The sequence below is a fragment of the Loxodonta africana genome, chromosome 11 (assembly GCF_030014295.1).
Source record: "Loxodonta africana isolate mLoxAfr1 chromosome 11, mLoxAfr1.hap2, whole genome shotgun sequence".
Taxonomy (NCBI): Eukaryota; Metazoa; Chordata; class Mammalia; order Proboscidea; family Elephantidae; genus Loxodonta; species Loxodonta africana.
This window is the reverse complement of record NC_087352.1, coordinates 53,154,172-53,175,314: the sequence shown is the minus strand read 5'-3', so window position 1 is coordinate 53,175,314 and position 21,143 is coordinate 53,154,172. Positions and strand designations below refer to the sequence as shown.

Genomic DNA, 21,143 nt, shown 5'->3' with positions numbered 1-21,143 from the left:
GCCCAACTCGTACCTTAGAGAAGCAGAGCAAAAATAATTTACTTACAAGAAATACTGTCAAAGCTGGAAAACTACACGTCTCAGAATTACACAGAGGTTAACTAAACTAGTCCTTCACTTAAAAAAAAAATTTTTCCTATGTAGCAATGATCTGTAAAAAAAAAAATTTATATGAAGAATGTGCCCAGTCTTATCTAGTAAAATTTCTTAGCCAAATGTGATGGAATAAACTTAAAATCAGCATTGTATGTCACCAGAAAAGACTTAAGAGAATTCTAGAATACCTCTCATTCAAAGAAGCCAACATATTGTATATAGAACTTAATGTTGTAACAACTGACCATACAGAAAGGAAAATAACTGAACAGGAAGACAAAGGGGAAAAGGCAGGGAAACCAAGCAATAAAATACTCTCCTGTACAGCGAATTATTTCTCTCTGGGTCAAATCCAAAGGATACATCATGCCATCCTGTCACAAAAGCTATGGAATTCTGCTACTACAGACTTCAAAATAACTAAAGATACCATCAACATTCTTTCTCCACAACCACATGACCTAAGTATTCCTGAAACACAATTTAAGCTATACAATTCAGACTACAGATGAAGATAACCAGAGGGAAACATAATGGAACAGTGAAAAAAACAACCAGAACGTAACAGAGCAAGGAGTGTAGGGTTTAGCAAACCTCAACTTCAGTTCTAACACAGATCTCCAAATATGCTGCTCAGTATCATAAAATAAAACAGCCATGTGTAACACTCAATATTATCCAAAACTTAAATCATCTCCACCCATCACACACTTCCACCCCTAAACCTGATCTTCTTCTAGTACTCTCCATCTTTGTTAGTGACACCATTGTCCATCTAGTATCTGTTCATCCCAGCTAGAAGGCTAGATCATAATCCTTAATACTCCCGTCCCTCAGCCACACATCCAGTACCAAATTCTAAACTTTCAGACTCAGATCTGACAAAACGGTTTCACCACCTAAAGGAAAAAAAGCTGCTGTCAAGTCAATTTCGACTCACGGTGACCCCAATGTGTTACAGAATAAGCTCTTCCATAGGGTTTTCTAAAACAGCCAAGCACTAATCTCATTAAACTAGTAATAGCCATACAGTTCTTATAACTGGATATTAAAATTACTGTTAAACTAGTACACTGAGACCCGTGAAAGCAAGGAATTCGATGGGACTGCCTAGTCTTTCTGGGTCTCGCAAGTATTCCACCTTTGGTAGGGTACAATCTTACCACTTTTGCATCACTCGTTTTTGTGAAAAGTATTTCATTTTTTCTTTTCTGATAGGTTATCACCTTACACATGTTCTAGCTTTCGAAGGTTTTACTGTAGTTCTGATAAACTATTTGATATACTTCAAAAAAAAAAAAAAACTGCACAAAATGAGTATTTCAAGTAGGTAAGGAAGCTTCTAATTATTTAAGATTAACTCAAAGGTGCAATAAAAGCTGAGCTCAAGAGTAGACCTTATTTAAAAAATGAAAACCAAACCCGTTGTCACCGAGTCGATTCCGGCTGACAGCAACTCTACAGGACAGAGTAGAACTGCCCCACAGGGTTTCCAAGAAGCTGCTGGTAGATTCAAACTGCTGACCTTTTGGTTAGCAGCCAAGCTCTGCTAACCACTGCACCACCAGGGCTCCAGGCCTTGTTTAGACAAAACTAATTTTCCAGAAGATAAGAATATTACGGTAGCAACTTTAAACAAAAAGATAAGCACTACTACTATTAGCATATGACTTAGAGTCAACTAGAAGGTCACTTCTGAAGGAACCTAACTGACCAACTTCACAAACTGGACCCCGCTATAAGTACTGGCTCCTTACATAAGAGTGGAAATGCCAGTTATCTACTGCAACTGAAAATATACTAGAGCGTCACTACAGCATTCCTCTACAGAACAAAACCCTTTAGAGGATAAATCAGACACTCTTCCTCCAAATCAAGGAAATGTAATTAAGTACCTGAGAACGCAATTAAAAGGCTATACTCATGAAATGTGATTGCATAGTACACGTTCTAGATTAGCAGTTTAATGTGGCTTAAAGTATTTCTTAAATGTATTATCTTAAAAATCAAATGGAAAGTACTGACACTCTCTAGGTCCCTGGGTAAAGCAAATAGTTTGTGCTCGACTACTAGCCTAAAGGTTAGTGGTTTGAACCTACCCAACAGTACTGAGGAAGAAAGGCCTGGTGATCTGCTTCCATAAAAATTACAGCCAAGAAAACACTATGGAGCGGTTCTACTCCGTAACACATGGGGTTGCCATGAGTAGGAATCTACCTGATGATAAGAGTTTTGGTTTTTGGTTTGACACTCATTACTGCTAGACTGGAAACCCTGGTGGCATAGTGGTTAGGAGCTATGGCTGCTAACCATAAGGTCGCAGTGCAAACCCATCAGGTGCTCCCTGGAAACTCTACGGGGCAGTTCTTTACTCTGTCCTATAGGGTCCCTATGAGTCGGCACCCACTCAATGGCAACGGGTTTGATTTGTTTTTTTTTTTTACTGCTAGACTACATTAGCAATGAAGGAAATGGGACAGAAGTTAAATTTTAACTATTAGCATATCCAAAAGGAAGTCTGAATATCAACTGGTATTCAATAATCTCTTATTCATACTGAATCACTACTTCCCGTCATAAAGATGGAATTCCATTAAGCATCTATATTGGATAGCTACAAGTGCTTGTCACATATATTGGTCCCTTCAGAAAACAGGAGAAGCATTTTCTTTTTCTTAAACACTACAGCTTGTACATGGTGTTATAAGGAAAGTCAACCCAGCTGCTCCAAGGGATTTTAAGACCAGGGACCTTTCTCTGCATGAGTGAAAAGCAAGCATATAGTGGGCAAGGCACAAGGCACTGTTTCAGCAGAACCTCTGCCCATTAGAGACAAATCCCTTAAAAACAGTAACCTGACTCTGGAAGTGAATAACTGGGGAAGTAAATGCTACAAGAACAAAAAGAACAAATGTCGTTTAAACTCTGCTCTTAGAGTGACACAGTCATCGTTCTGCTCTCTAAGATGGATGCTGCGGCTCTCAGTCTCTGAAACACCATTATCTAAAGTGACTAAGCTTTTATTTTAAAATCATCAAGTCATAGCTTAGGGAAATTACTTCTCTTAACTCCAGCAGGCTAGTGGGGAGTATTAGTCAGTTTCAGTTTACTATGCCCAAAGTGATTATTTCTAATCTCAGTAATTAAATACTAATATTTCATTTTCGACCACAAGAAAACTTCCCTACAAGCTGCCCCCTAGGTAGGCCATCACGGAACCACTTCTGATCACACCTTTAACTCCTCCTACCCACTGTTTAAACACCCTGAGGAAAAGAAATGACTAAGTGTAATTAAATGAAAACTAACAACATGAGTTGTATTTTTCCAGTTGTTACAAGAACATTTCATCAGTTGAACAATGTCTTTGCCTGCTTTCATTTCTATTCAGGGCTTAATGGAACTCTTAAACCTAACTCTAAGAGATTTTAAAGTACAGATTATCTAAGAGAAAGAAATTTTATCTGATGCTTATTTTCAAATCCAAAGAAAATTTAATTGATACATCAGAAATACTTAAGATTATGGTCACTTTAATTTAGTGGTCTTCACATGTTGCCATGCTATAAACTCAACTGTAATCACCATTAACTGAAGTAGACAACCATGCTATGCCTTACCAGTCTGTGAAGCAAAAATGAACTGTTAAAGAAGGCCTGCTGCTTGCAGGTGAAACTGTACTCTGAAACCATCCCTTTAGTACATCAGAATATATTTTTTCATGTTACTTCAGTTATTTTTTTTTTTTCAGTTATATGGATAATCATGATATTTTGTCAAACCATTCTGAGCAGACCTGAGGTCTAAGCAAATATAATATAGATATTTCTAATCAATTTCTAACAGGATGAACTGTGGGGGTGGCAGTGATCAGAGTAGAATATGATGAACAGGCCTGTGAGTGGTGAGGGGGATCAGGGATGGCAGATGGTCAGCTACACGGTTACACAGTGTTCAGAAGTGCGTCACCACCTAACAATATCAGGAAGTACTTTGTGAGGAATAAAAATCCTCACACTGAAAATTCTATAAACCATAGCATTAAAAAAGTCTGAGAATAAACATCAACTATTCCTTTTTTTTTTTTACCTTTTTAAATATTAAAGCTTACTTGTTACGTATCATCCTCCCAAGATGATACAAAAGCAATTTTTGATGGTAGATTTTTAAGGCAAAGGATAATTTTTTTTAAAAAAATATTAAAGGAGAAATCATAAGTTCCACAGTTCCTTTCAGGTCTAAAATTCCATATAAATATATACTATACACACAAGAACACTACACACACATCATTTTAAAGAGAAATAACAATATTTACTTCAGTTATTCAATATGTCTAGGAGCCCTGGTGGCACAGTGATTAAGCACTCGGCTGCTAACTGAAAGGTTGAAGGTTCAAACTCACCAACTGCTCTGCAGGAGAAAGATCTGGCAGTCTGCTTCAAGAAAAATTAGAGTTTCAGAAACTCTATATACAAGGCAGGCTGTGGTACATCAGGGGACCAAGGCAGCATACAGTACAGTCAGGCCTATCTACAGCCAGCCTTAACCAGAATAGAAGTCTCTGGGATCACATATGAGAGAGAAGTATTATTAATCATTTGCTTCCTTCAGTAAGCATCTATTAAGATGCCTTCCATGTACCAGAGGCTTCCAAAATGAATCCAACTCATCCCCTAAACTGGAGGAGGTTCAGAATCTGGTGGGCTACAAAGACTTACCAACTCTTTTTGACAGCAAATGTGCTAAGAGTTAACAGAATTATGTTCAGAATGTCACAGAAGGTACCTAATTCCACTAGGGCCTCCAGGAAAGGTTTTTTTAAGTTGGTACATACAAGTGCATATACGTAAAAAAGAATTTTAAAGACATTCACCCTCGCTTTATCTATGGATTCTTCCAGTACAAAAAGATCAAGAAAAAGAATACTAAGATACTTCATTCAAAACTGCATGTTCTCGTTGTGTGCAGTCCAGTCAATTTCAACTCACAGCAACCTTACAGCATAGAGTAGAACTGTCCCATAGGGTTTCCTGAGCGGTAATCTTTATGAGAGCAGATCTCTAGGTCTTTTCTCCCCAGGAACAGCTGGTGGGTTTGAACTGCCAACTTTTCAGTTTGTAGGTGAGCATCTTAACCACTGCACTACCTGGGATCCTTCAAAACCACATATAACCATTCATATACCAAAGCAAGTTATCCTCCCTGATAATAATTTGAGTCTGTAAAACTTCATATTTTATATGGATAGATCACAAATGACTGTAGTTTCACAATTTCACCTAAATGTTTAAGGTTACACAGAAAAAAGGCTGGTAGAAAACTTTCCAATATGTTAACAGTCCTTTACACATTTTTTTACTTCGCAAATTTTCTATGAAGATTAACATTCTTTTCTTTAAAAGGGAAAGAGGTCATTTTTCCTAACATTTGTAAATCATTCATAATTGTTCCCGACAAATGCTAAGTGCTCAATTTTAAAAACTAATTTTAAATTTTATCTACTATTGATTTTTATATTTGCACTGAGCTTATATACATTAAGTTCCCAAACAAGAATCTGAATTTATATTACAATAGGGAAAAAGACAGTCTTGACAGCCACAGCTATAATTCAAATTTCACTCTATTCCATATTTTTATTCTCCTTCCTTAAGAATGTTTTGGTTTTTTGAAGGTCTGATGAAATTAATAAAACTTCATTTGACAATCTCCCCAATCATTTCTTAGTGGAGGTGGCAAAGAGCAACAAAAAGACCATAAGCTAGAGCTGCAAAGAATATTCCAAACCAAACAGTAAATCCATGATAAAAGCTGATCGTTTATTTCTAGTTCATCATGCAGGTCTTGATAAGACGTAAAACATAAATAATAATAACAGTAATAAAAAAAATCACCTCCTTTGCAAATCACCTGTTACGTTCCATTAATTAAAATTAAATTATGACTACATATTTCATATGAGATTTTTAAAAGCAATCTGAAAAATCATCTGTAAATATCTACTGTAGATTATTTTTAGAATGTCTGTGTATCAGTTCCTTTTGAGCTATGTATTTCCTCCAAAAACTAACAGGTATGGGGGGTGTGCTGGTAGGTGAACCTTTGCATGTCAGAGTTCAAAAATTAAATGTAGGGCAGATGCAATGTTGCACCCTAACAAAAATTTGTATAAAGCATCACCAAAAGACAGGATTGTTAAAAAAAATAGTGATGATTCAGCTGAGAGAATAATCAGAGCATAATTTCCACCACACTTACTTGTCTTCCAGTTGGAAACCCTGGTGGCGTAGTGGTTAAGAACTACAGCTGCTAACCAAAAGGTTGGCGGTTCAAATCCACCAGGCACTCCTTGGAAACTCTATGGAGCAATTCTACTCTGTCCTATAGGGTCACTATGAGTCAGAATGGGCTCAACGGCAATGGGTTTGGTTTTTGGTTTAGTTCTGGATCTAGGCTTTAAACAGGCAATATTAATAGAAAAGACTAAAAGCAAGAAGACTTTCTACTACACAATAAGCACTCAATATTGGATTTACTTCAAACTAAAGAGAATTTTTTTTTAATTAGTCTCGAGTACATTTCCACTCAACTCAACTCTGAAAGATGCATTTGAGCTACTGTTTTTTGTAGGAACCATATAAAACAAGCCTGTGAGCTACAGTCTGCAAGTCATAACTTGATTTTTTCTATTTTAAGTGAAAGCTTTTAAAATAAAGAAGAAGCTATAGTTTGCCCCTTAGGGAATATATGTTGCCTATCTGAATGGCTGAGAAATAACAGGGTCAATCCTAGGTTGAGCATATATCAAAAAAATACATTTCTGAATAAAATAATCACTCTTATTACCCAAAATAATACTGTTTTAACTGTGTTAATTTACCACAATTTTTTTCATTTTTTCTCCTCCAACATTACTTAAAGCTTGAGGTCATCTTTTGGTACAATGGTTTTGCCACCAAACTGGATTTAAATCTATCCTTTGACAACTCCTGGTTGCAAGTATAAGAGCAAATAATTACATTATTTTAGTGACACACCAAGCTCAATAAAGTGGATTAGGCATGAGGTCTTGTAGTATTTGAAAATGTAAGGAAGGATCTCTGAGAGGCAGAGCATGGAGGTTGAGCATTCTGAGGTCAGCCTGTCTGAGTCAGAGTTCAAACCACACTTAACCAGGGGTACAACTTTGAGCATATTACTTAACTTCCCTATGCTAATTTCACCAGCTAGTAAGATAATTACACCTCATAGAGTTATAAGAATCCAGTGAGATAATACATGCATGTAAAGCATTTAAGAAAATAATATTAATAGCTGCCAAAATTACAAGTGTGGCACAAAATAGTGCCACATGCATTGAGAATTTAGGCACACAAGACCCTATACTACATCACCAATGAAATTCAAATGCTGAGTCTTTACTCTGTGTCTGGCACTGTGCTATGGACTATGAGCATCTTATTCACTATTTGTTATATTTCTATAATGTTAATAATACATTAATAATTTAGTTATTACCTTTATAGTGTTAATAATAAAGAGCCCTGGTGGAACAGTGGTTAAGCACTCAGCTGCTAACCACAAGGTTGGCGGTTCAAACCCACCAGCCACTCCACAGAAGAAAGATGTGGTAGTCTGCTTCCATAAAGATTTACAGCCTAGGAAACCCTATGGGGCAGTTCTACTCTATCCTACAGGGTCACGATGAGTCAAAATGGACTCAATGGCAACAGGTTTGGTTTTGGTTTGTGTTAATAATAATATCCAAAACCCCAGAAAAAGGCTTTGTGTCCTTCAACAGTACCCTCACTTTAATGATGAAAATTACATGCTTGAAAAATTTTAGATTTAATAAGAAATCTCAACCAATTTCATCCCAACACAACACCACAGTATTGTAAATAAAGCAAAAGCTAAGAAATCATTCAAGGCTTGTTTTGCAAAATTTTGAGTGTCACGTCAATTGGAAAACACTTATCTAGCATCTGTGTCTTTAGCACAGTGCCCTGTGAGAAAGAAGAGAGCTATATGAAAAAACCACAGGTTCTGTGCAAATGAATATGGAGACTAATACAGGGAACATCTAGTTTAACTACATAGGAATAACCAGAAAGAAAATGGTATGGGGGAGGCCAGTTTATTGAAAGCCAAAGAAGATTTTAACATAAATATATAAGAACTGTGATAATGGGTCTCTACCCTGGTCCATTCAGCCAATTTTCTCCAACAAAGGCTACAACGTGGGAGAGTCTTCCCTCCCTACCAGGCCAAAAAAAAAAAAAAAAAAAAGAGCTTGGTTGAAATTTTTATGATTCAGAACTCATCCCCTCAAAGCATCACACCAGCCTTTAGTAAAAAATGGTATATACCTTTACATTTTTAATCTATTTATATGTTCAGCCCATACAATTATTTCCCTTAATCCTAAACTGATCTTAGGCTTCAAGATATTCATCCTACTGTTCTGGAATTCGACCTGTATAATACAATAAGTTACAACCACCTGTCGTCTAGTTGATTTCAACTCAGGGCAACCTCATGTGTGTCAAAGTAGAACTATGCTCAGGAGGGTTTTCAATGACTGACTCTTTGGAAGTAGATGACCAGGCTTTTCTTCCGAGGCACCTCTGAGTACGACACAACTGTCAGTATTTCGGTCAGTAACTAAGCATGTCAACTGTTTGGACCATCCAGGGACTCCCCCGTGAGCTATAGGGGCAATCATACCCATTTTACAAATGGGGAAGCCACAGCACAGGGAAGTTAAGTCATGTGCTCAAGGCTGCACCACTGGTAAGATGGAACACCAACCCCAGAGCTCTGAACTCCTGTGCCCTGCTGCCTTCCCTAGAGACCCCTACTTTTATCAGTATCACTCATGATTTTATAGACCTCAATTACACTTCCTCCGAGTTCTCTTCTTTCCAGACCAAGAAAATATTTTTAGTCTCTGTTCATGCACCTGCTCTGTATGTTATTTTAATTGTTCTCGACTTCCATTTTATCTTTTTTTCAGAGAAAAGTTCAGAGCTACATATGATATTTCAGGGGCAAATGCATCATAATTTTGATAAAAAGTCAAAAATGTTTACTAGTCTGCTTCCAATATCCAACTAGTGGATGTTTTATGATAGCAACTATAATAGTTCACCATGGCTCCCTTGTTTTTAATGCAGGTTATAAACTAGAATCTAGAACCGAACAAATTTAGACTTGATAAACAAGAAAAGATATAGCTACTAAAGGTTCCTATGCAGAGGACAACCATATTTCAAAAAAAAATCTATCTACAAGTATTATGCAGGAAACCAAACACCAGAAATGACAAGCATTAAGTAGACCAATTAGAAAATGACTGTTCAAATAATGGGTTTAAATGATGGTCAAGGAACTTTCTCAGAAACTATACAAATGGATCCAATGCCTTATCAAACCACACCCTTTTTAAAAAGACACTTTGGATGATAATATATGAACTGCCACAATACTATCAGTAATTCTGACAGAAGCCATAATTATACTGCGTAACTCGCAATCAGAGGCACGCCTTCCTATGAGAACTTGGCAGATTCAGGAAGCAGTCAAAAACATTCTACCAAAATTTGAGCTTTCTCCATGAGCTTAATTTCAGCCCAATTAATAAGTGCCAGCCACACCCTACGTTAACAGGCACAGATTTGTATAAATTAATCTCCCTAAAAAAAAAAAAAAATCTCCCTAGGGGTAGGCTAATTCAGGGGTTAGCATTATTAGAATCTGTGTGAACAGCTGGGTGCAGATGTTCACATTACCAATGGGAAAGCTAACTCTTAACCCACCTGTTAACAGATATGGCAGATGTTTTGTGAGCTACTGGTTTTTTTAAGGGCAGAATGGTATATAGAGACACTGATATGTAAAGCAGTAACACCGTAAATTGAAAAATAATCACTGAAAGCTGAAGTCACAAGTCAGCCTAACTACTGTATCACATCATGCTGCATGTATCCTGTTGTTAGCTGCTGTCAAATCAGCCCCATATTCATGGCAACCCCATACAAAATGGAAGTGAACTGTTGTGATCCATAGGGTTTTCACTGGGTGACATTTGGAAGTAGATCTCCAGGCCTTTCCTTCTAGTCTGTCTTAGTCTGGAAGCTCCGCTGAAATCTGTTCAGCATCACAGCAACATGCAAGCCTCCACTGACACTGACAGACAAGCGGTTGCTACGCATGAGGTGCACTGGCCAGCAATCAACCCAAGTCTCCTGCGTGGAAGGCGAGAATTCTACCACTCAGCAACCACTGCCCTCACATGAATCCTGTGGTTGTTGTTGCTAGCTGCCAACTCGTGACGGCTCTGAGTGCAGAGTAGAACTCTCCAAAGAGTTTCCAAGTTGTGACCTTTCAGAAGCAGATCGCCAGGCCTGTCTTGAGAAGCGCCTCTACTTGGGTTGGAAACGCCAACCTCTAGACTAACAGGCGAGTGCTTAGGCATTTGTGCCACTCAGGGACTCCTCACATGTATCCTACTGCCTTAGAACATAATCTTGTAGAAGGAAATCAAGGTTAGATGATAAGATCCTGCATAGTACCTAACACTTTTAGGTGGTCAATAAAAAACAATAAATAACACTCCTTTCAGTTCTGAATCATACACGTGGCATGAATCTGCTCATGTGTGTCCTTTCCATTTTGCATAGACAAGTAAAAAGAAAATTATACAGCGGTACCTCATAAAAAAACTAATTTTAGTAAGTAACTATCACTATACTGGTTGTGATTCACCCTAAGATAAATCTATTTAGAAAGTTGCTTTTAAATTGATCATATTGGCTTTTCTACTATATTCATTGAGTTTGTATAAAAAAGCTAACATCAAAAGATTTACAGGACATCCAAAAAAATGCAAAGCAACAAGTCAGAACGGGTACTACAGTAATTTGACTTTCCAAAATAACTGTGTCAGCTACTGCAAGGAAAACAACAAAAAAGCTGTGCAGTAACCAAAAGTTAGTTTGAACAAGTACGTTATCTCAAAAACCGACCAACCACATCCCAGGAGATCTGCCACGGGGAGCGAGAATTCAGACTTTAAGATGCTCTACTGACAAAAGACTAGTTACCTACTCTCCAAAAACTTCACATACAGAAAGTTCTTTTCAAATATAATTGCCTGTTACAAGACATCAGCCATAGTTCATGGCAGGTTATGCATACTGCCTCCTTAGAAAAAACACCAAACGGGCTGTTAATGAAACAATACACAGAAGTGAACAATTATAAATAGTACTAAGGGGCTTTGAGAGGAGTGGCCATTTTTTCCATAATAACGTTCTTAGCATTATTATTGAAGTAAATTAAACATTAAATGATGGGGAAATACAAAACAAGATAATCAAATTAATATATTTATTTAAAATAAGTTTTCTATTTTATCATTTGAGATTTCAAGATTAGTCTTGGATCAAGAGAAAAAATAAGTTTTATTTCAACACCACTTTTTTTTTTTGCACTTGACAAGGTTGAACAAATTTACTGAAACTACTCATATATTTGAGCAGCCATCAGGGATATGTTCGTATTTGCATTTTACAGCAGCAGTGATGATATCCTTGTGTGTGTGTGTACATATACACACACACGTGTGTATTTTTTAATTTTTAATTCTATTTAAGTGTGTTGTCAATTCATAAATATCATATCATGTACGTACACACATTTTTCCAAGGGCAATGCATTAACCTACTTGATGAAGAAAGAAAGGAACTCCTTAATAACATTACTGAAACCCTTCTTCCTAAATGGCTGACAGCAACCAGCTCCAACACTCAACTATATGGCCTGAAAAATGCTTCAATCAACCCACAAACACACCCTCCACAGCCACTGAATAGAACATGCTTATATGCCCTTCTATAAATAGCTGGTTTCTAAGAAAATTCAGTGAATTTGTATATAATTCCACTGACATCAACAGCCCCAGACACCTTTCTGAGCTTACTGGGTCATCTACACTAAAAATATGGGGAGCATAACCACAGGATTGCAAGATCACATTAAGATGAAAAATCTTGAATCATCTAGGCCAGGATTTCTCAATCTTGACATTAGTGACATATTGGGCCAGAAAATTCTTTGTTGTGGGCTCTGTCTTGTGTATTATAGGAAATTTAGCAGCATCCCTGGACTCCACCCACTAGATGCCAGTCACCCTCTCCCCAGCTGTGACAACCAAAAATGTCCCCTGACACTGCCAAATGTCCTTGGGGGGGGGGAGGTGCAAACTTGCCCCCAGTTGAGAGGTTTAAATGGGGGAAGCTGTAAATAATGACTTGGAGAAGGAGGGGAACTACCCTCAAGTATGCAAAGTTACAAAACTCAGAAGGAGCTAAAAGACAAGGATTGTGACTGAAAGCTAAAGGTGGAGAAAATATCCTAAAAATATGTGTAGAATATCAAGAGATGTATATTAGAATCATTATGGGTGATTCTTGGAACAACCATGCTCTACACAATACACTTTTGGGAGGGGAGGTCAGGAGATCACGTTATTAAGTCTAAACTTACTACAGTGTTTCTCAAAAGAGAGTATGTCCTGCAACAACAAGGGAGTTCCAAGAAACTTCGGGCAGTCCAAATAACTACATCACAGGAAACTTTCCTGACTCTCCCGAAGTAACCAAAACCTTGTTACTGCAGACAGCTAATTCTTCCACATGTGTATGATTAAACACTCTTAGATGATGAATCTGGGACAGGCTGGGACAGAAGCCAACAGTGACTGGGTTTTATAGTTTCGATGAATTACACCTTCTTTTAACCCTTCAGTGGACAAACTATCCCTGCCAGAATAACCCTTTCTTGGCAAACCAGTTTCCCTCCTCTGACACCTTCAACGAAGACTCCCTCCTTTGGGCCCTCACCTTTCAAACACTGTACCTGTCACTGCACAGGGCTCAACTGTCACCCCGGGGCTTGGGCCACAATCACCGGACCCCTGCCCTTCAATCTCTTATCCCGAGCCCGACCAGCTCTTGACCCTTGACCCCAGCCTGACCCCGCGGCCCCTCCCCGTCCCTGGGGCGGTACCTGAAGTAGTAGACATCGCTCTTGCCGGCACTGAGCCCAGATTTTCGGATCACTTCCTCCTTCTTCCATCCGGGGGGGAGGGCCGGGCAGTCCATCCTTTTCCCGCTCTCCGTGGCCCGGGGTCCCCTGGGCCCCGGCCCCGCGCTCCCCGACGGGAAAGGGACCGGCTCCCGCCGGGGGGCGCCGCCGCCACCGCTGCTGCCGACGCAGCCGCCGCTGCCGCCGTCGCCGCCAAGGCCGCTGCCGCCGCTCGGGGGACGGCCGCGGCCCCGGCCCCGGCCCCGGCCCCGTCCCCGGCCACGGCCACGGCCCCGGCCACGGCCACAGACGCCGCCGCCCCGGCCCGCCTGCTTCCACCGCCCCCGGCCACGGCCGCCGCCCCGAGCGCCTTCCCTGCGCACGCCGCTCACCGGGGACGGGGCGAGCGCGCTGCCCTGGCCCCCCTGCTCTATGGCGGAGTCGCCGCCAGCGCCGCTGCCGCCCGCCGCGCTCTCCCCCTCCTCCTGCTCCGGGCAGCAGCGGCCTCCCCCCGGGTGCGCGCGCATCCAGCCCCCTCCCCAGCCGGCGCTGCGCTTCTTCCGTAACCGAGCCCTTGGAATCCCGGAGACCCGCCCCGCCCGCAGCGCGGCGCGCGGGGGACGCGCGCAAGCATCATAGAGCGGCCGCGCACAGAGCGGCCCTCCTGCCCGGGGCGTGGCCCCGGCCGCGCCTCTTAAGTCCTCCAAGCACCCTGGGCAGCCATCTTGTCTCCGCCTCCTCGGGGACCCGCCCCCGCTCCTCCCCCGGCCGCGCCCTTCCGGCCTCCCCCCTACCGTGCCCCCCCCCGGCCCCGTACATCCCCAAGGGAGCTCTGAGCGAGGAAGGCTCGGTGGGCCGTTGAGTACCGAGTCGCTTGTGGAGGACTGTCAACGTGACTGCGGTTATTCGTTTCAAATAGGGTTAACCGCCCACATTATGTGATTTTTTTACCTACATTTACTCCCAATTAATGAACAAAATATATGTGAATTTATAGTCAATAATTTGACTGTTAACGTTGTTTAGCTGGGTGATAAATACCGACTTTGATGACACAGTAAGTGGTTTGTGATTGGTTACTAACTGAAAGGTTGATGATTCAAATTAACCTACCGGTGCTGCAGAAGAAAGGCCTGGTAATCTACTTCCATAAGTTTACCAAAAACAAACCTGGTGCCTTGCCATTCTTGCCATCCAATTCATTCTGACTCCTGGCAACCCCATGTGTGTTGGAGTAGAACTGTACTCCACAGGGTTTTCAAGGGCTTAAATCTTAGGGAAGGTCCTTGGGTGGTGCACTTGGTTCCTGGCTACTAACCAAAAGGTTTGCAGTTTGAAACCTCCCAGAGGCACTCCAGAAGAGAGGTCTGGCATTCTGCTTCCCACCTCTACACCAAGGTTAGGAGCCCCTGGGTGGTGCAAATGGTTAAGCGCTAAACTACTAGCTGAAAGTTTGATGGATCGAACCTACCCAGAGATGCCTCAAAAGCCAGGTCTGGTGAGCTGCTTCCAAAAGGTCACAGGCTTACAAACTCTATGGAGCAGTTCTTCTCTGGACACGGGGGGTGGCCACGAGTCAGAATGACTCCGCGGAACTAGCAACACCTCCACCACCAAGGCTGGTCTAGGTGCTCGGATTGAAGGAATGCAGAAAGTATCCCATAAGATGTATCACTATCGTCCAGGACCTGCTTTCAGAGCCCTAAAACTCTGGATTGACTAGCTTTTTCATAACTTTCTAAGGCCAGTCACGCTGGCTTCGTGTCTAGATTTTGCTTACAATGATCAGAATCTGTGACTCCATCTGTAATTTACCAGATTTCTTACGGTCTTTTCTTAATTCGTGGAGCACTGGTGGTATAGTGGTTAAGAGCTTGCCTGCTAACCAAAGGTCAGCAGTTCGAATCCACCAGCCACTCTTGGAAACTCTCTGGGGCAGTTCTACTCTGCCCTATAGGTTGACTATGAGTCGGAATTGACTTGATGGCAATGGGTTTGGTTTTGGTTTATGATACATTTGTTATTAGCCACCCAACTTGTAGAACACTGTCATTAACATATTTTGAACAATAAATAGGACCTGAGGATACATAAGGAAGAAAAATTTCAAGCTAAATTACAGTTCTACTCTGTCCTATAGGGCTGCTATGAGTTGGAATCAACTCTACAGCAATGAGTTTTTTATTTTTATTTTTTCCTTAACTCGAGCTTACTTGTCTAACACAAAAAACCCGAAGTCTTTTGACTTGGTAAATACTCCCTGATGTTGAATAACCAATTTAACCCACTGTCACAAGCCTTTGAGAATCTGACTGGGATTCATTTGGGTCAGCCAACTCCTGATTGAAGTGTGATTTTGAAGGTAATGACAAAGTGATTAAGGAGACTGATTTAAATTTTAGAAAAACATTTTGTATATGTTGTTTAACGTTTATAGAAATGTGCTATAGAAATTCAAGACAGTATGTTATGAAGTGTTTGGAAGACTAAAAAAGGAAAGCATATTTTATGATATTGATAATACAGTATCTTGGGTTTCTGTGTACATGATCAAAACAAAACCAAACCCGTTGCCATCAAGTCGATCCAACTCATAGCAACCCTGTAGGACAGACTGGAACTGCCCCGTAGGGTTTCCAAGGAGTGCCTGGTGGATTTGAACTGCTGACCTTTTGGTTAGCAGCGTAGGTCTTAACCGCTATGCCACCAGGGTTTCCTCTGTGCTGAGGACCAAGTTTAAGGTGTAGAAGAATTTGATTAATATAAAATAATAGAAAATTTATTTCATTTGCCTTCACAGTATGTGCGGCCAGACTCTAACTAATAGACACAGCTTGTCTATCTCTGAGTGTATTAGTCATCTAGTGCTGCTATAATAGAAATACCACAAGTGGATGACTTTTAACAAAGAAATTTATTTCCTCACAGCACAGTTGGCTAAAAATCCAAACTCAGAGTGTCAGCTCCAGGGGGAAGCTTTCTCTCTCTGTTGGTCTTCTCATCAATCTCCCCACCCCCGCTTCCCCACTAGGAGCTTCTCTGCACAGGAACCCCAGGTCCAAAGGACACACTCTGCTCTCAGTGCTACTTTCTTGGTGGTATGAGGTGCCTCCTCTCTGCTCACTTTCCTTTTCTTTCTATCTCTTGAGAGGTAAAAGGTGGTGCAGGCCACACCCCAGGGAAACTCCCTTTGCATTGGACCAGGGATGTAACCTGGTAATGGCATTACAATCCCATCCTAATCTTCTTTAACGTAAAACTACAATCACAAAATGGAGGACAACCAAAGAATACTGGGGATCATGGCCTAGCGAAGTTGGCGCATATTTTGGGGGGACATAATTCAATCCATGACACTGAGCCTGACCTTAAAAAAAAATTTTAAAACGCTTAAACCAAAAATATCCCCTGAAGACTTCTTAAAAGCCACACAATAAAGTTTAGCTTAACTAGTAAAGAATACTTTGAGCATTATGTTCTTTCAAGATCTATCTATATGAGGATCAAATTGACAACAGCAAATCAAAAAATTAGATAGGAACCTTAGGGAGCAGTGAGTTTATGTTACTAGGAGAGGAACAACTCAGAAAAGGAGGGTGAGAATGGTTGTAGGACTCGAAGAATGTAATCAATATTACTGAGTTGTACACGGAGAAACTGTTGAATTGATTTATGTTCTGCTGTGTATATTCTTAACAACAAAAAATAAATTATAAATGAAAAGACCATCAAATTTAAAGAAAGGGGGAAAAAAACACTACTGTCTCGAAAGTCAAAGAGCATTTAAAGAATTTTCCAATCAAAGGAGACTAAAGAGACATGATAATCAAATGTTATGCTTGTTCCTGGATTGGATCCTAGATCTGATGAATAAAAATGCCATAAAGGTCAGTACTGGAACTACTGATGAACTCTGAATATGAACTATATATTAGACAATAGGATTAGATCAATGTTAGTCTCTGAATTTGATCATTTTATCAGGTTAGATAAGAGAATGTCCTTGCTCATTGTGCTATGCATCCAATTTTTCTGTAAGTCTGAAATTTTTAAAAAGAAAAAAAAGTCTTGACTAAAAAAAAAAAAACCAACCCTGTTACTGTCAAGTCAGTTATGACTCATGGTGACCTCATGTGTGCAGCATAGAACTGCACTCCATAGGGTTTTTCAAAAGCTGTGACATTTCAGAAACAGATAGCCAGGCTTGTCTTCCAGAGTGCCTCTGGGTGGGTTCGAATCACCAACCTATAGAGCACTTAACCATTGTGCCTTCCAGGGATTCCTGAGCTTGTACATCTTGATACCTCAATCGATAAGAGATATACTGATTATAGTTTCCTCCAGGAAATTTGTCTAGAAACGTATCCAGCAAAGAGTTGGAAATTCAAGTCAGGTTCTCAGGAGAGAGTTCATTACTAGAGACAAGGACTTAGAAGTCATCTTGTGAGCATTCGTGGTAAAAATAAAGAGAACCAAGAACTGAATCTTAAGGAACACCTACATTCCTGGCTCTGGTGAATGAATAAAAGCCAAGGGAAAAAAAAGAGAGATCAAAGTTTGGAAGTAAGAGGGAGGACACTGAATTTCACAGCTAATAAAGATTAAAGGATAAAGGATGAACAGAAGTCTCAACAGAAAGGGAAATAGTATAGTTTTGGAAAATTTTACCTTTCCTGGCTTTGTCTAACAAGGCTTTATGCCAAATCATATAATAGATGTGAGATCCCGTTTAAAAGAATACAGTTGAGGAGCCCTGGTGGCACAGTGGTTAAGCGCTCTTCTGCTAACCCAAAGGTCAGCTTTTTGAACTCACCAGGCTTGATTACTACTACCAGAAGCCATTAGCTAAATCCCAGTAGATACAGTTTAGGGTTCCCTCTGGTGAGGAAAATCTCATCTAGCATTTCAAAAACTTTTTGGTCATACTTGAATTTTTCTTCTGTGATACCATAAAGCAAAGTACAAAAAAAAATAATAATTGTAACATTTATTTATCCTCCCACTAAAAGAAGAAAACAATCCAATTAAGGAAAGCAGATTGAATTCCCACAGGGACTAGATAGAGACTCTACAAGTATTGAGAACAGATGCTAAATACCTAAGAGACAGTCCCCTCTGCTTCCTTTAACACACTTGACAAATTATAAGCTTTTTAGAATTCTGAGAAAATGCATTTTCCCAGAGAAGCATAGCAACATTGTTGTCTCAAGCAGTAAAGTTGTGACCAAATTTCTCAACATTATCTGACAATGGAAAAGATCTTGCTAGCTTCCTCTGATAGAAAAAGTGAAAGAGTACTCCTCACGAGAGGATTGCGTCTGAAATCTGGTCCATTAAGCAAACAATAGAGATTTAACGGCCCCTGCTCTCTGCCTCCCAGGTGTAAAAGCAGGTGCTGAAATGCCAACTGTCACCCTTGGAAAACTATCCATTCTTTACAATATTTTTCCCTTGATTGTTTACCAGCTTAAGCTGGGGTGAAGCCATCAAAGAAAAAGTAGCTTTCAAGAAAAATAGATGTTAATTTGGACTTCTACTTAGGATAACAGAACAAATTCAGGGTATGAAACTTAAAAGAAACTTAGGGATATAATGACTGATTTGGAGAGCTGTATCTTTTACTCACAAATACATAAGTTGCATCTTTGAGTGCGATAAAATAGTCAATAAAAGAATGATTTAAAAATTGGAAATCCTCCTTAACAACTTCCAATGACATTATTTGCATCAGTTTCCCTCCCTTGTAGAGCCCAAACAGTATGGTTAGAATTTATCCTGGCATTAAACCGGTGTGAGGGCATAGCAAAAAACATTTTCCAGCTCTAATTAGCAGGTTTTATGATTCGCTAAGTTGGCTCAACGACTGTTCACTTAATTCTCAACGAAAATGAAATGCTGCTGACCCTGCATGTCAAGAGGCCGAGGGACACTTTCATGTACATGCAGTATAAATAAAGATTTTTTTTTATTATTACCTACTGCTTGGCATCACTACAGAGGAATCTTGGACTGCATAGCTGAAACTCAAAAGAGAAGAGTTTATTACAATAAAAGGCAAGAGAAAACAAGGAAAGGTAAATTTTAAACTAATAGGAATTATTTAAGAAGATGCTGCCTGGTATTTTGAAATGTTCTGCTAGCTGTTACATGAGCCATAAGTAAACATTTGGGATTAAGGGATAGAGAGAGGCTTATTTGATTTGTGTTGTAGCGGTTGGGAGCCATCGAGTTGATTCCAGCTCATAATGACTCCACATGACAGAGTAGAACTGCCCCATATAGGGCCACTATGAGTTAGAATCGACTCGATGGCGTGGAGTTTTTTGTTTACAGGGTTTCCTAGGCTGTAATCTTTACGGGAGCAGATAGCCAGGTCTTTCTCCCTTGGAGACACTGAGTGGGATGGAACCACCAAGCTTAATAGTTGCGACACTGGGTTTTCTTCCTTATTTAATTTAGTTCCTTAAAAAGAAAAAACACAATGCTGCCAGCAGAAAGAAAATAAAGGTTGAGTTTCAGAGTCCTAAAATACCACTTAACATGCTAAACCGTGGCTTTTAACCTCAATTCTGGCTGCAGAACACCAGAATGCTAGACACAGGATCCATCAGAAATAAGGAGTCGCTATGGCTGCAATTCACAAGAGGGGAAGAAGCAGTACAGTAAAGAAGAAATAGACCTCACCCAATAGCTTCTCTTTCCCATTCCACCCTAGCTTCTCATCCCCTTCCTCTCCTTTGACAGTCATTTCTTGGGAAAAAGAAAAGAACTAAAGTGATTGAGAGTCATCCAAAGACGAACTAAAGTGACTGAGAGTCATCCAAAGGTGTCAAGTAGCTATCTCAACTTCTCACTCATCTTGCAGGTGGTAGAGTAGGATTAGAATCTGAGTCTCCTGGTTCCAAGTTTAGAGATTTGTCTGTTTAACTACCTTCAATCTGTCCTAGTCTCTCTGGCTTTCTTACCCTGGTATTTGCTGTTAGAGAAATGGTGGTCCAGTGGTTAAGCTCTCACCTGCTAACCAAAAGATTAGTGGTTCCAACCCACCAGCAGCTCCACTGGAGAGATGGCCTGGTGATCAGCTCCCATAAAGACTACACACAGCCTAGGAAACCCTGTGGGGCAGGTCTACTCTGTTCTGCAGAGTGGCTATGAGTGGGAATCGACTCAACAGCACACCACAACAATGATTTGTTGTTAACCTCAGATTAGAAAAGCTCTATTTCCACACACACCAGCACCCAAGAACGTTTCATTTGACTAATTCCTATTTACCCACAGGTCTCATTTAGACATCACTTTGTCCAAGGAGCCTTTCCTGATTCCTCCTACCTTCCCTTCTTCCGCGCACTCCGCTGTAGTCCCCAACTCCCCTGGGTTGTACACTCCACGCTACGCTACCATTAGGTATTCCCCCCATCCATTTACTGTACTCTATTGTAATCAGCTGTTTGTCTTACTTCACCCACCAGCCTACAAGTTATTCTTTGTATTCACCATTGCATTCCCCAGTGCCTACTACTGTGCCTGGTACATAGGAAGAATTCATTAGATACCTGTTGAGTAAATCAATTAATACAGATTTTAAAAAGCATGTACTATTGAAACAATGACCAGCATATTTTCTTCACAAGGGAAGTACATAATCACACAGATTATGTAAGAGTATTAACAGCTCTTCCAGTCTTAGAAAATTTGCATAGGTTTCCATGCCCCAAGAGATAAATAATAATAAATTTGACTTAATTTCAATAAAAAAATGAGACACTCATTTCACAAGCATGTTTGATTATAAGACAGTTTATAGTATTTTCTTCCCAACAGTCTCTTCTACATCTTTTAAAGGTAACTTTAACTGTTTATAAGTTGCTTAAAAACTTCAGTGGAATCTTATAGGGTCGCGACAAATCAGAATCGACTCGATGGCAATGAGTTTGGTTTGGTTTTATATCATA

General features: G+C 40.1%; 1 protein-coding gene across 1 annotated transcript in view; it reads right to left on the bottom strand.

Moving 5' to 3' along the window:
• MBD2 (methyl-CpG binding domain protein 2) overlaps window positions 1-13,730 on the bottom strand; it is a 62,002-nt gene extending 48,272 nt beyond the window's left edge. Inside the window, exon 1 of the mRNA XM_064294505.1 lies at window positions 13,171-13,730. Within this exon, the coding sequence (XP_064150575.1) occupies window positions 13,171-13,715 (545 nt within the window). The 5' untranslated portion in view covers window positions 13,716-13,730. The remainder of the gene's footprint in view (window positions 1-13,170) is intronic.
• Window positions 13,731-21,143: the final 7,413 nt, after the last annotated feature.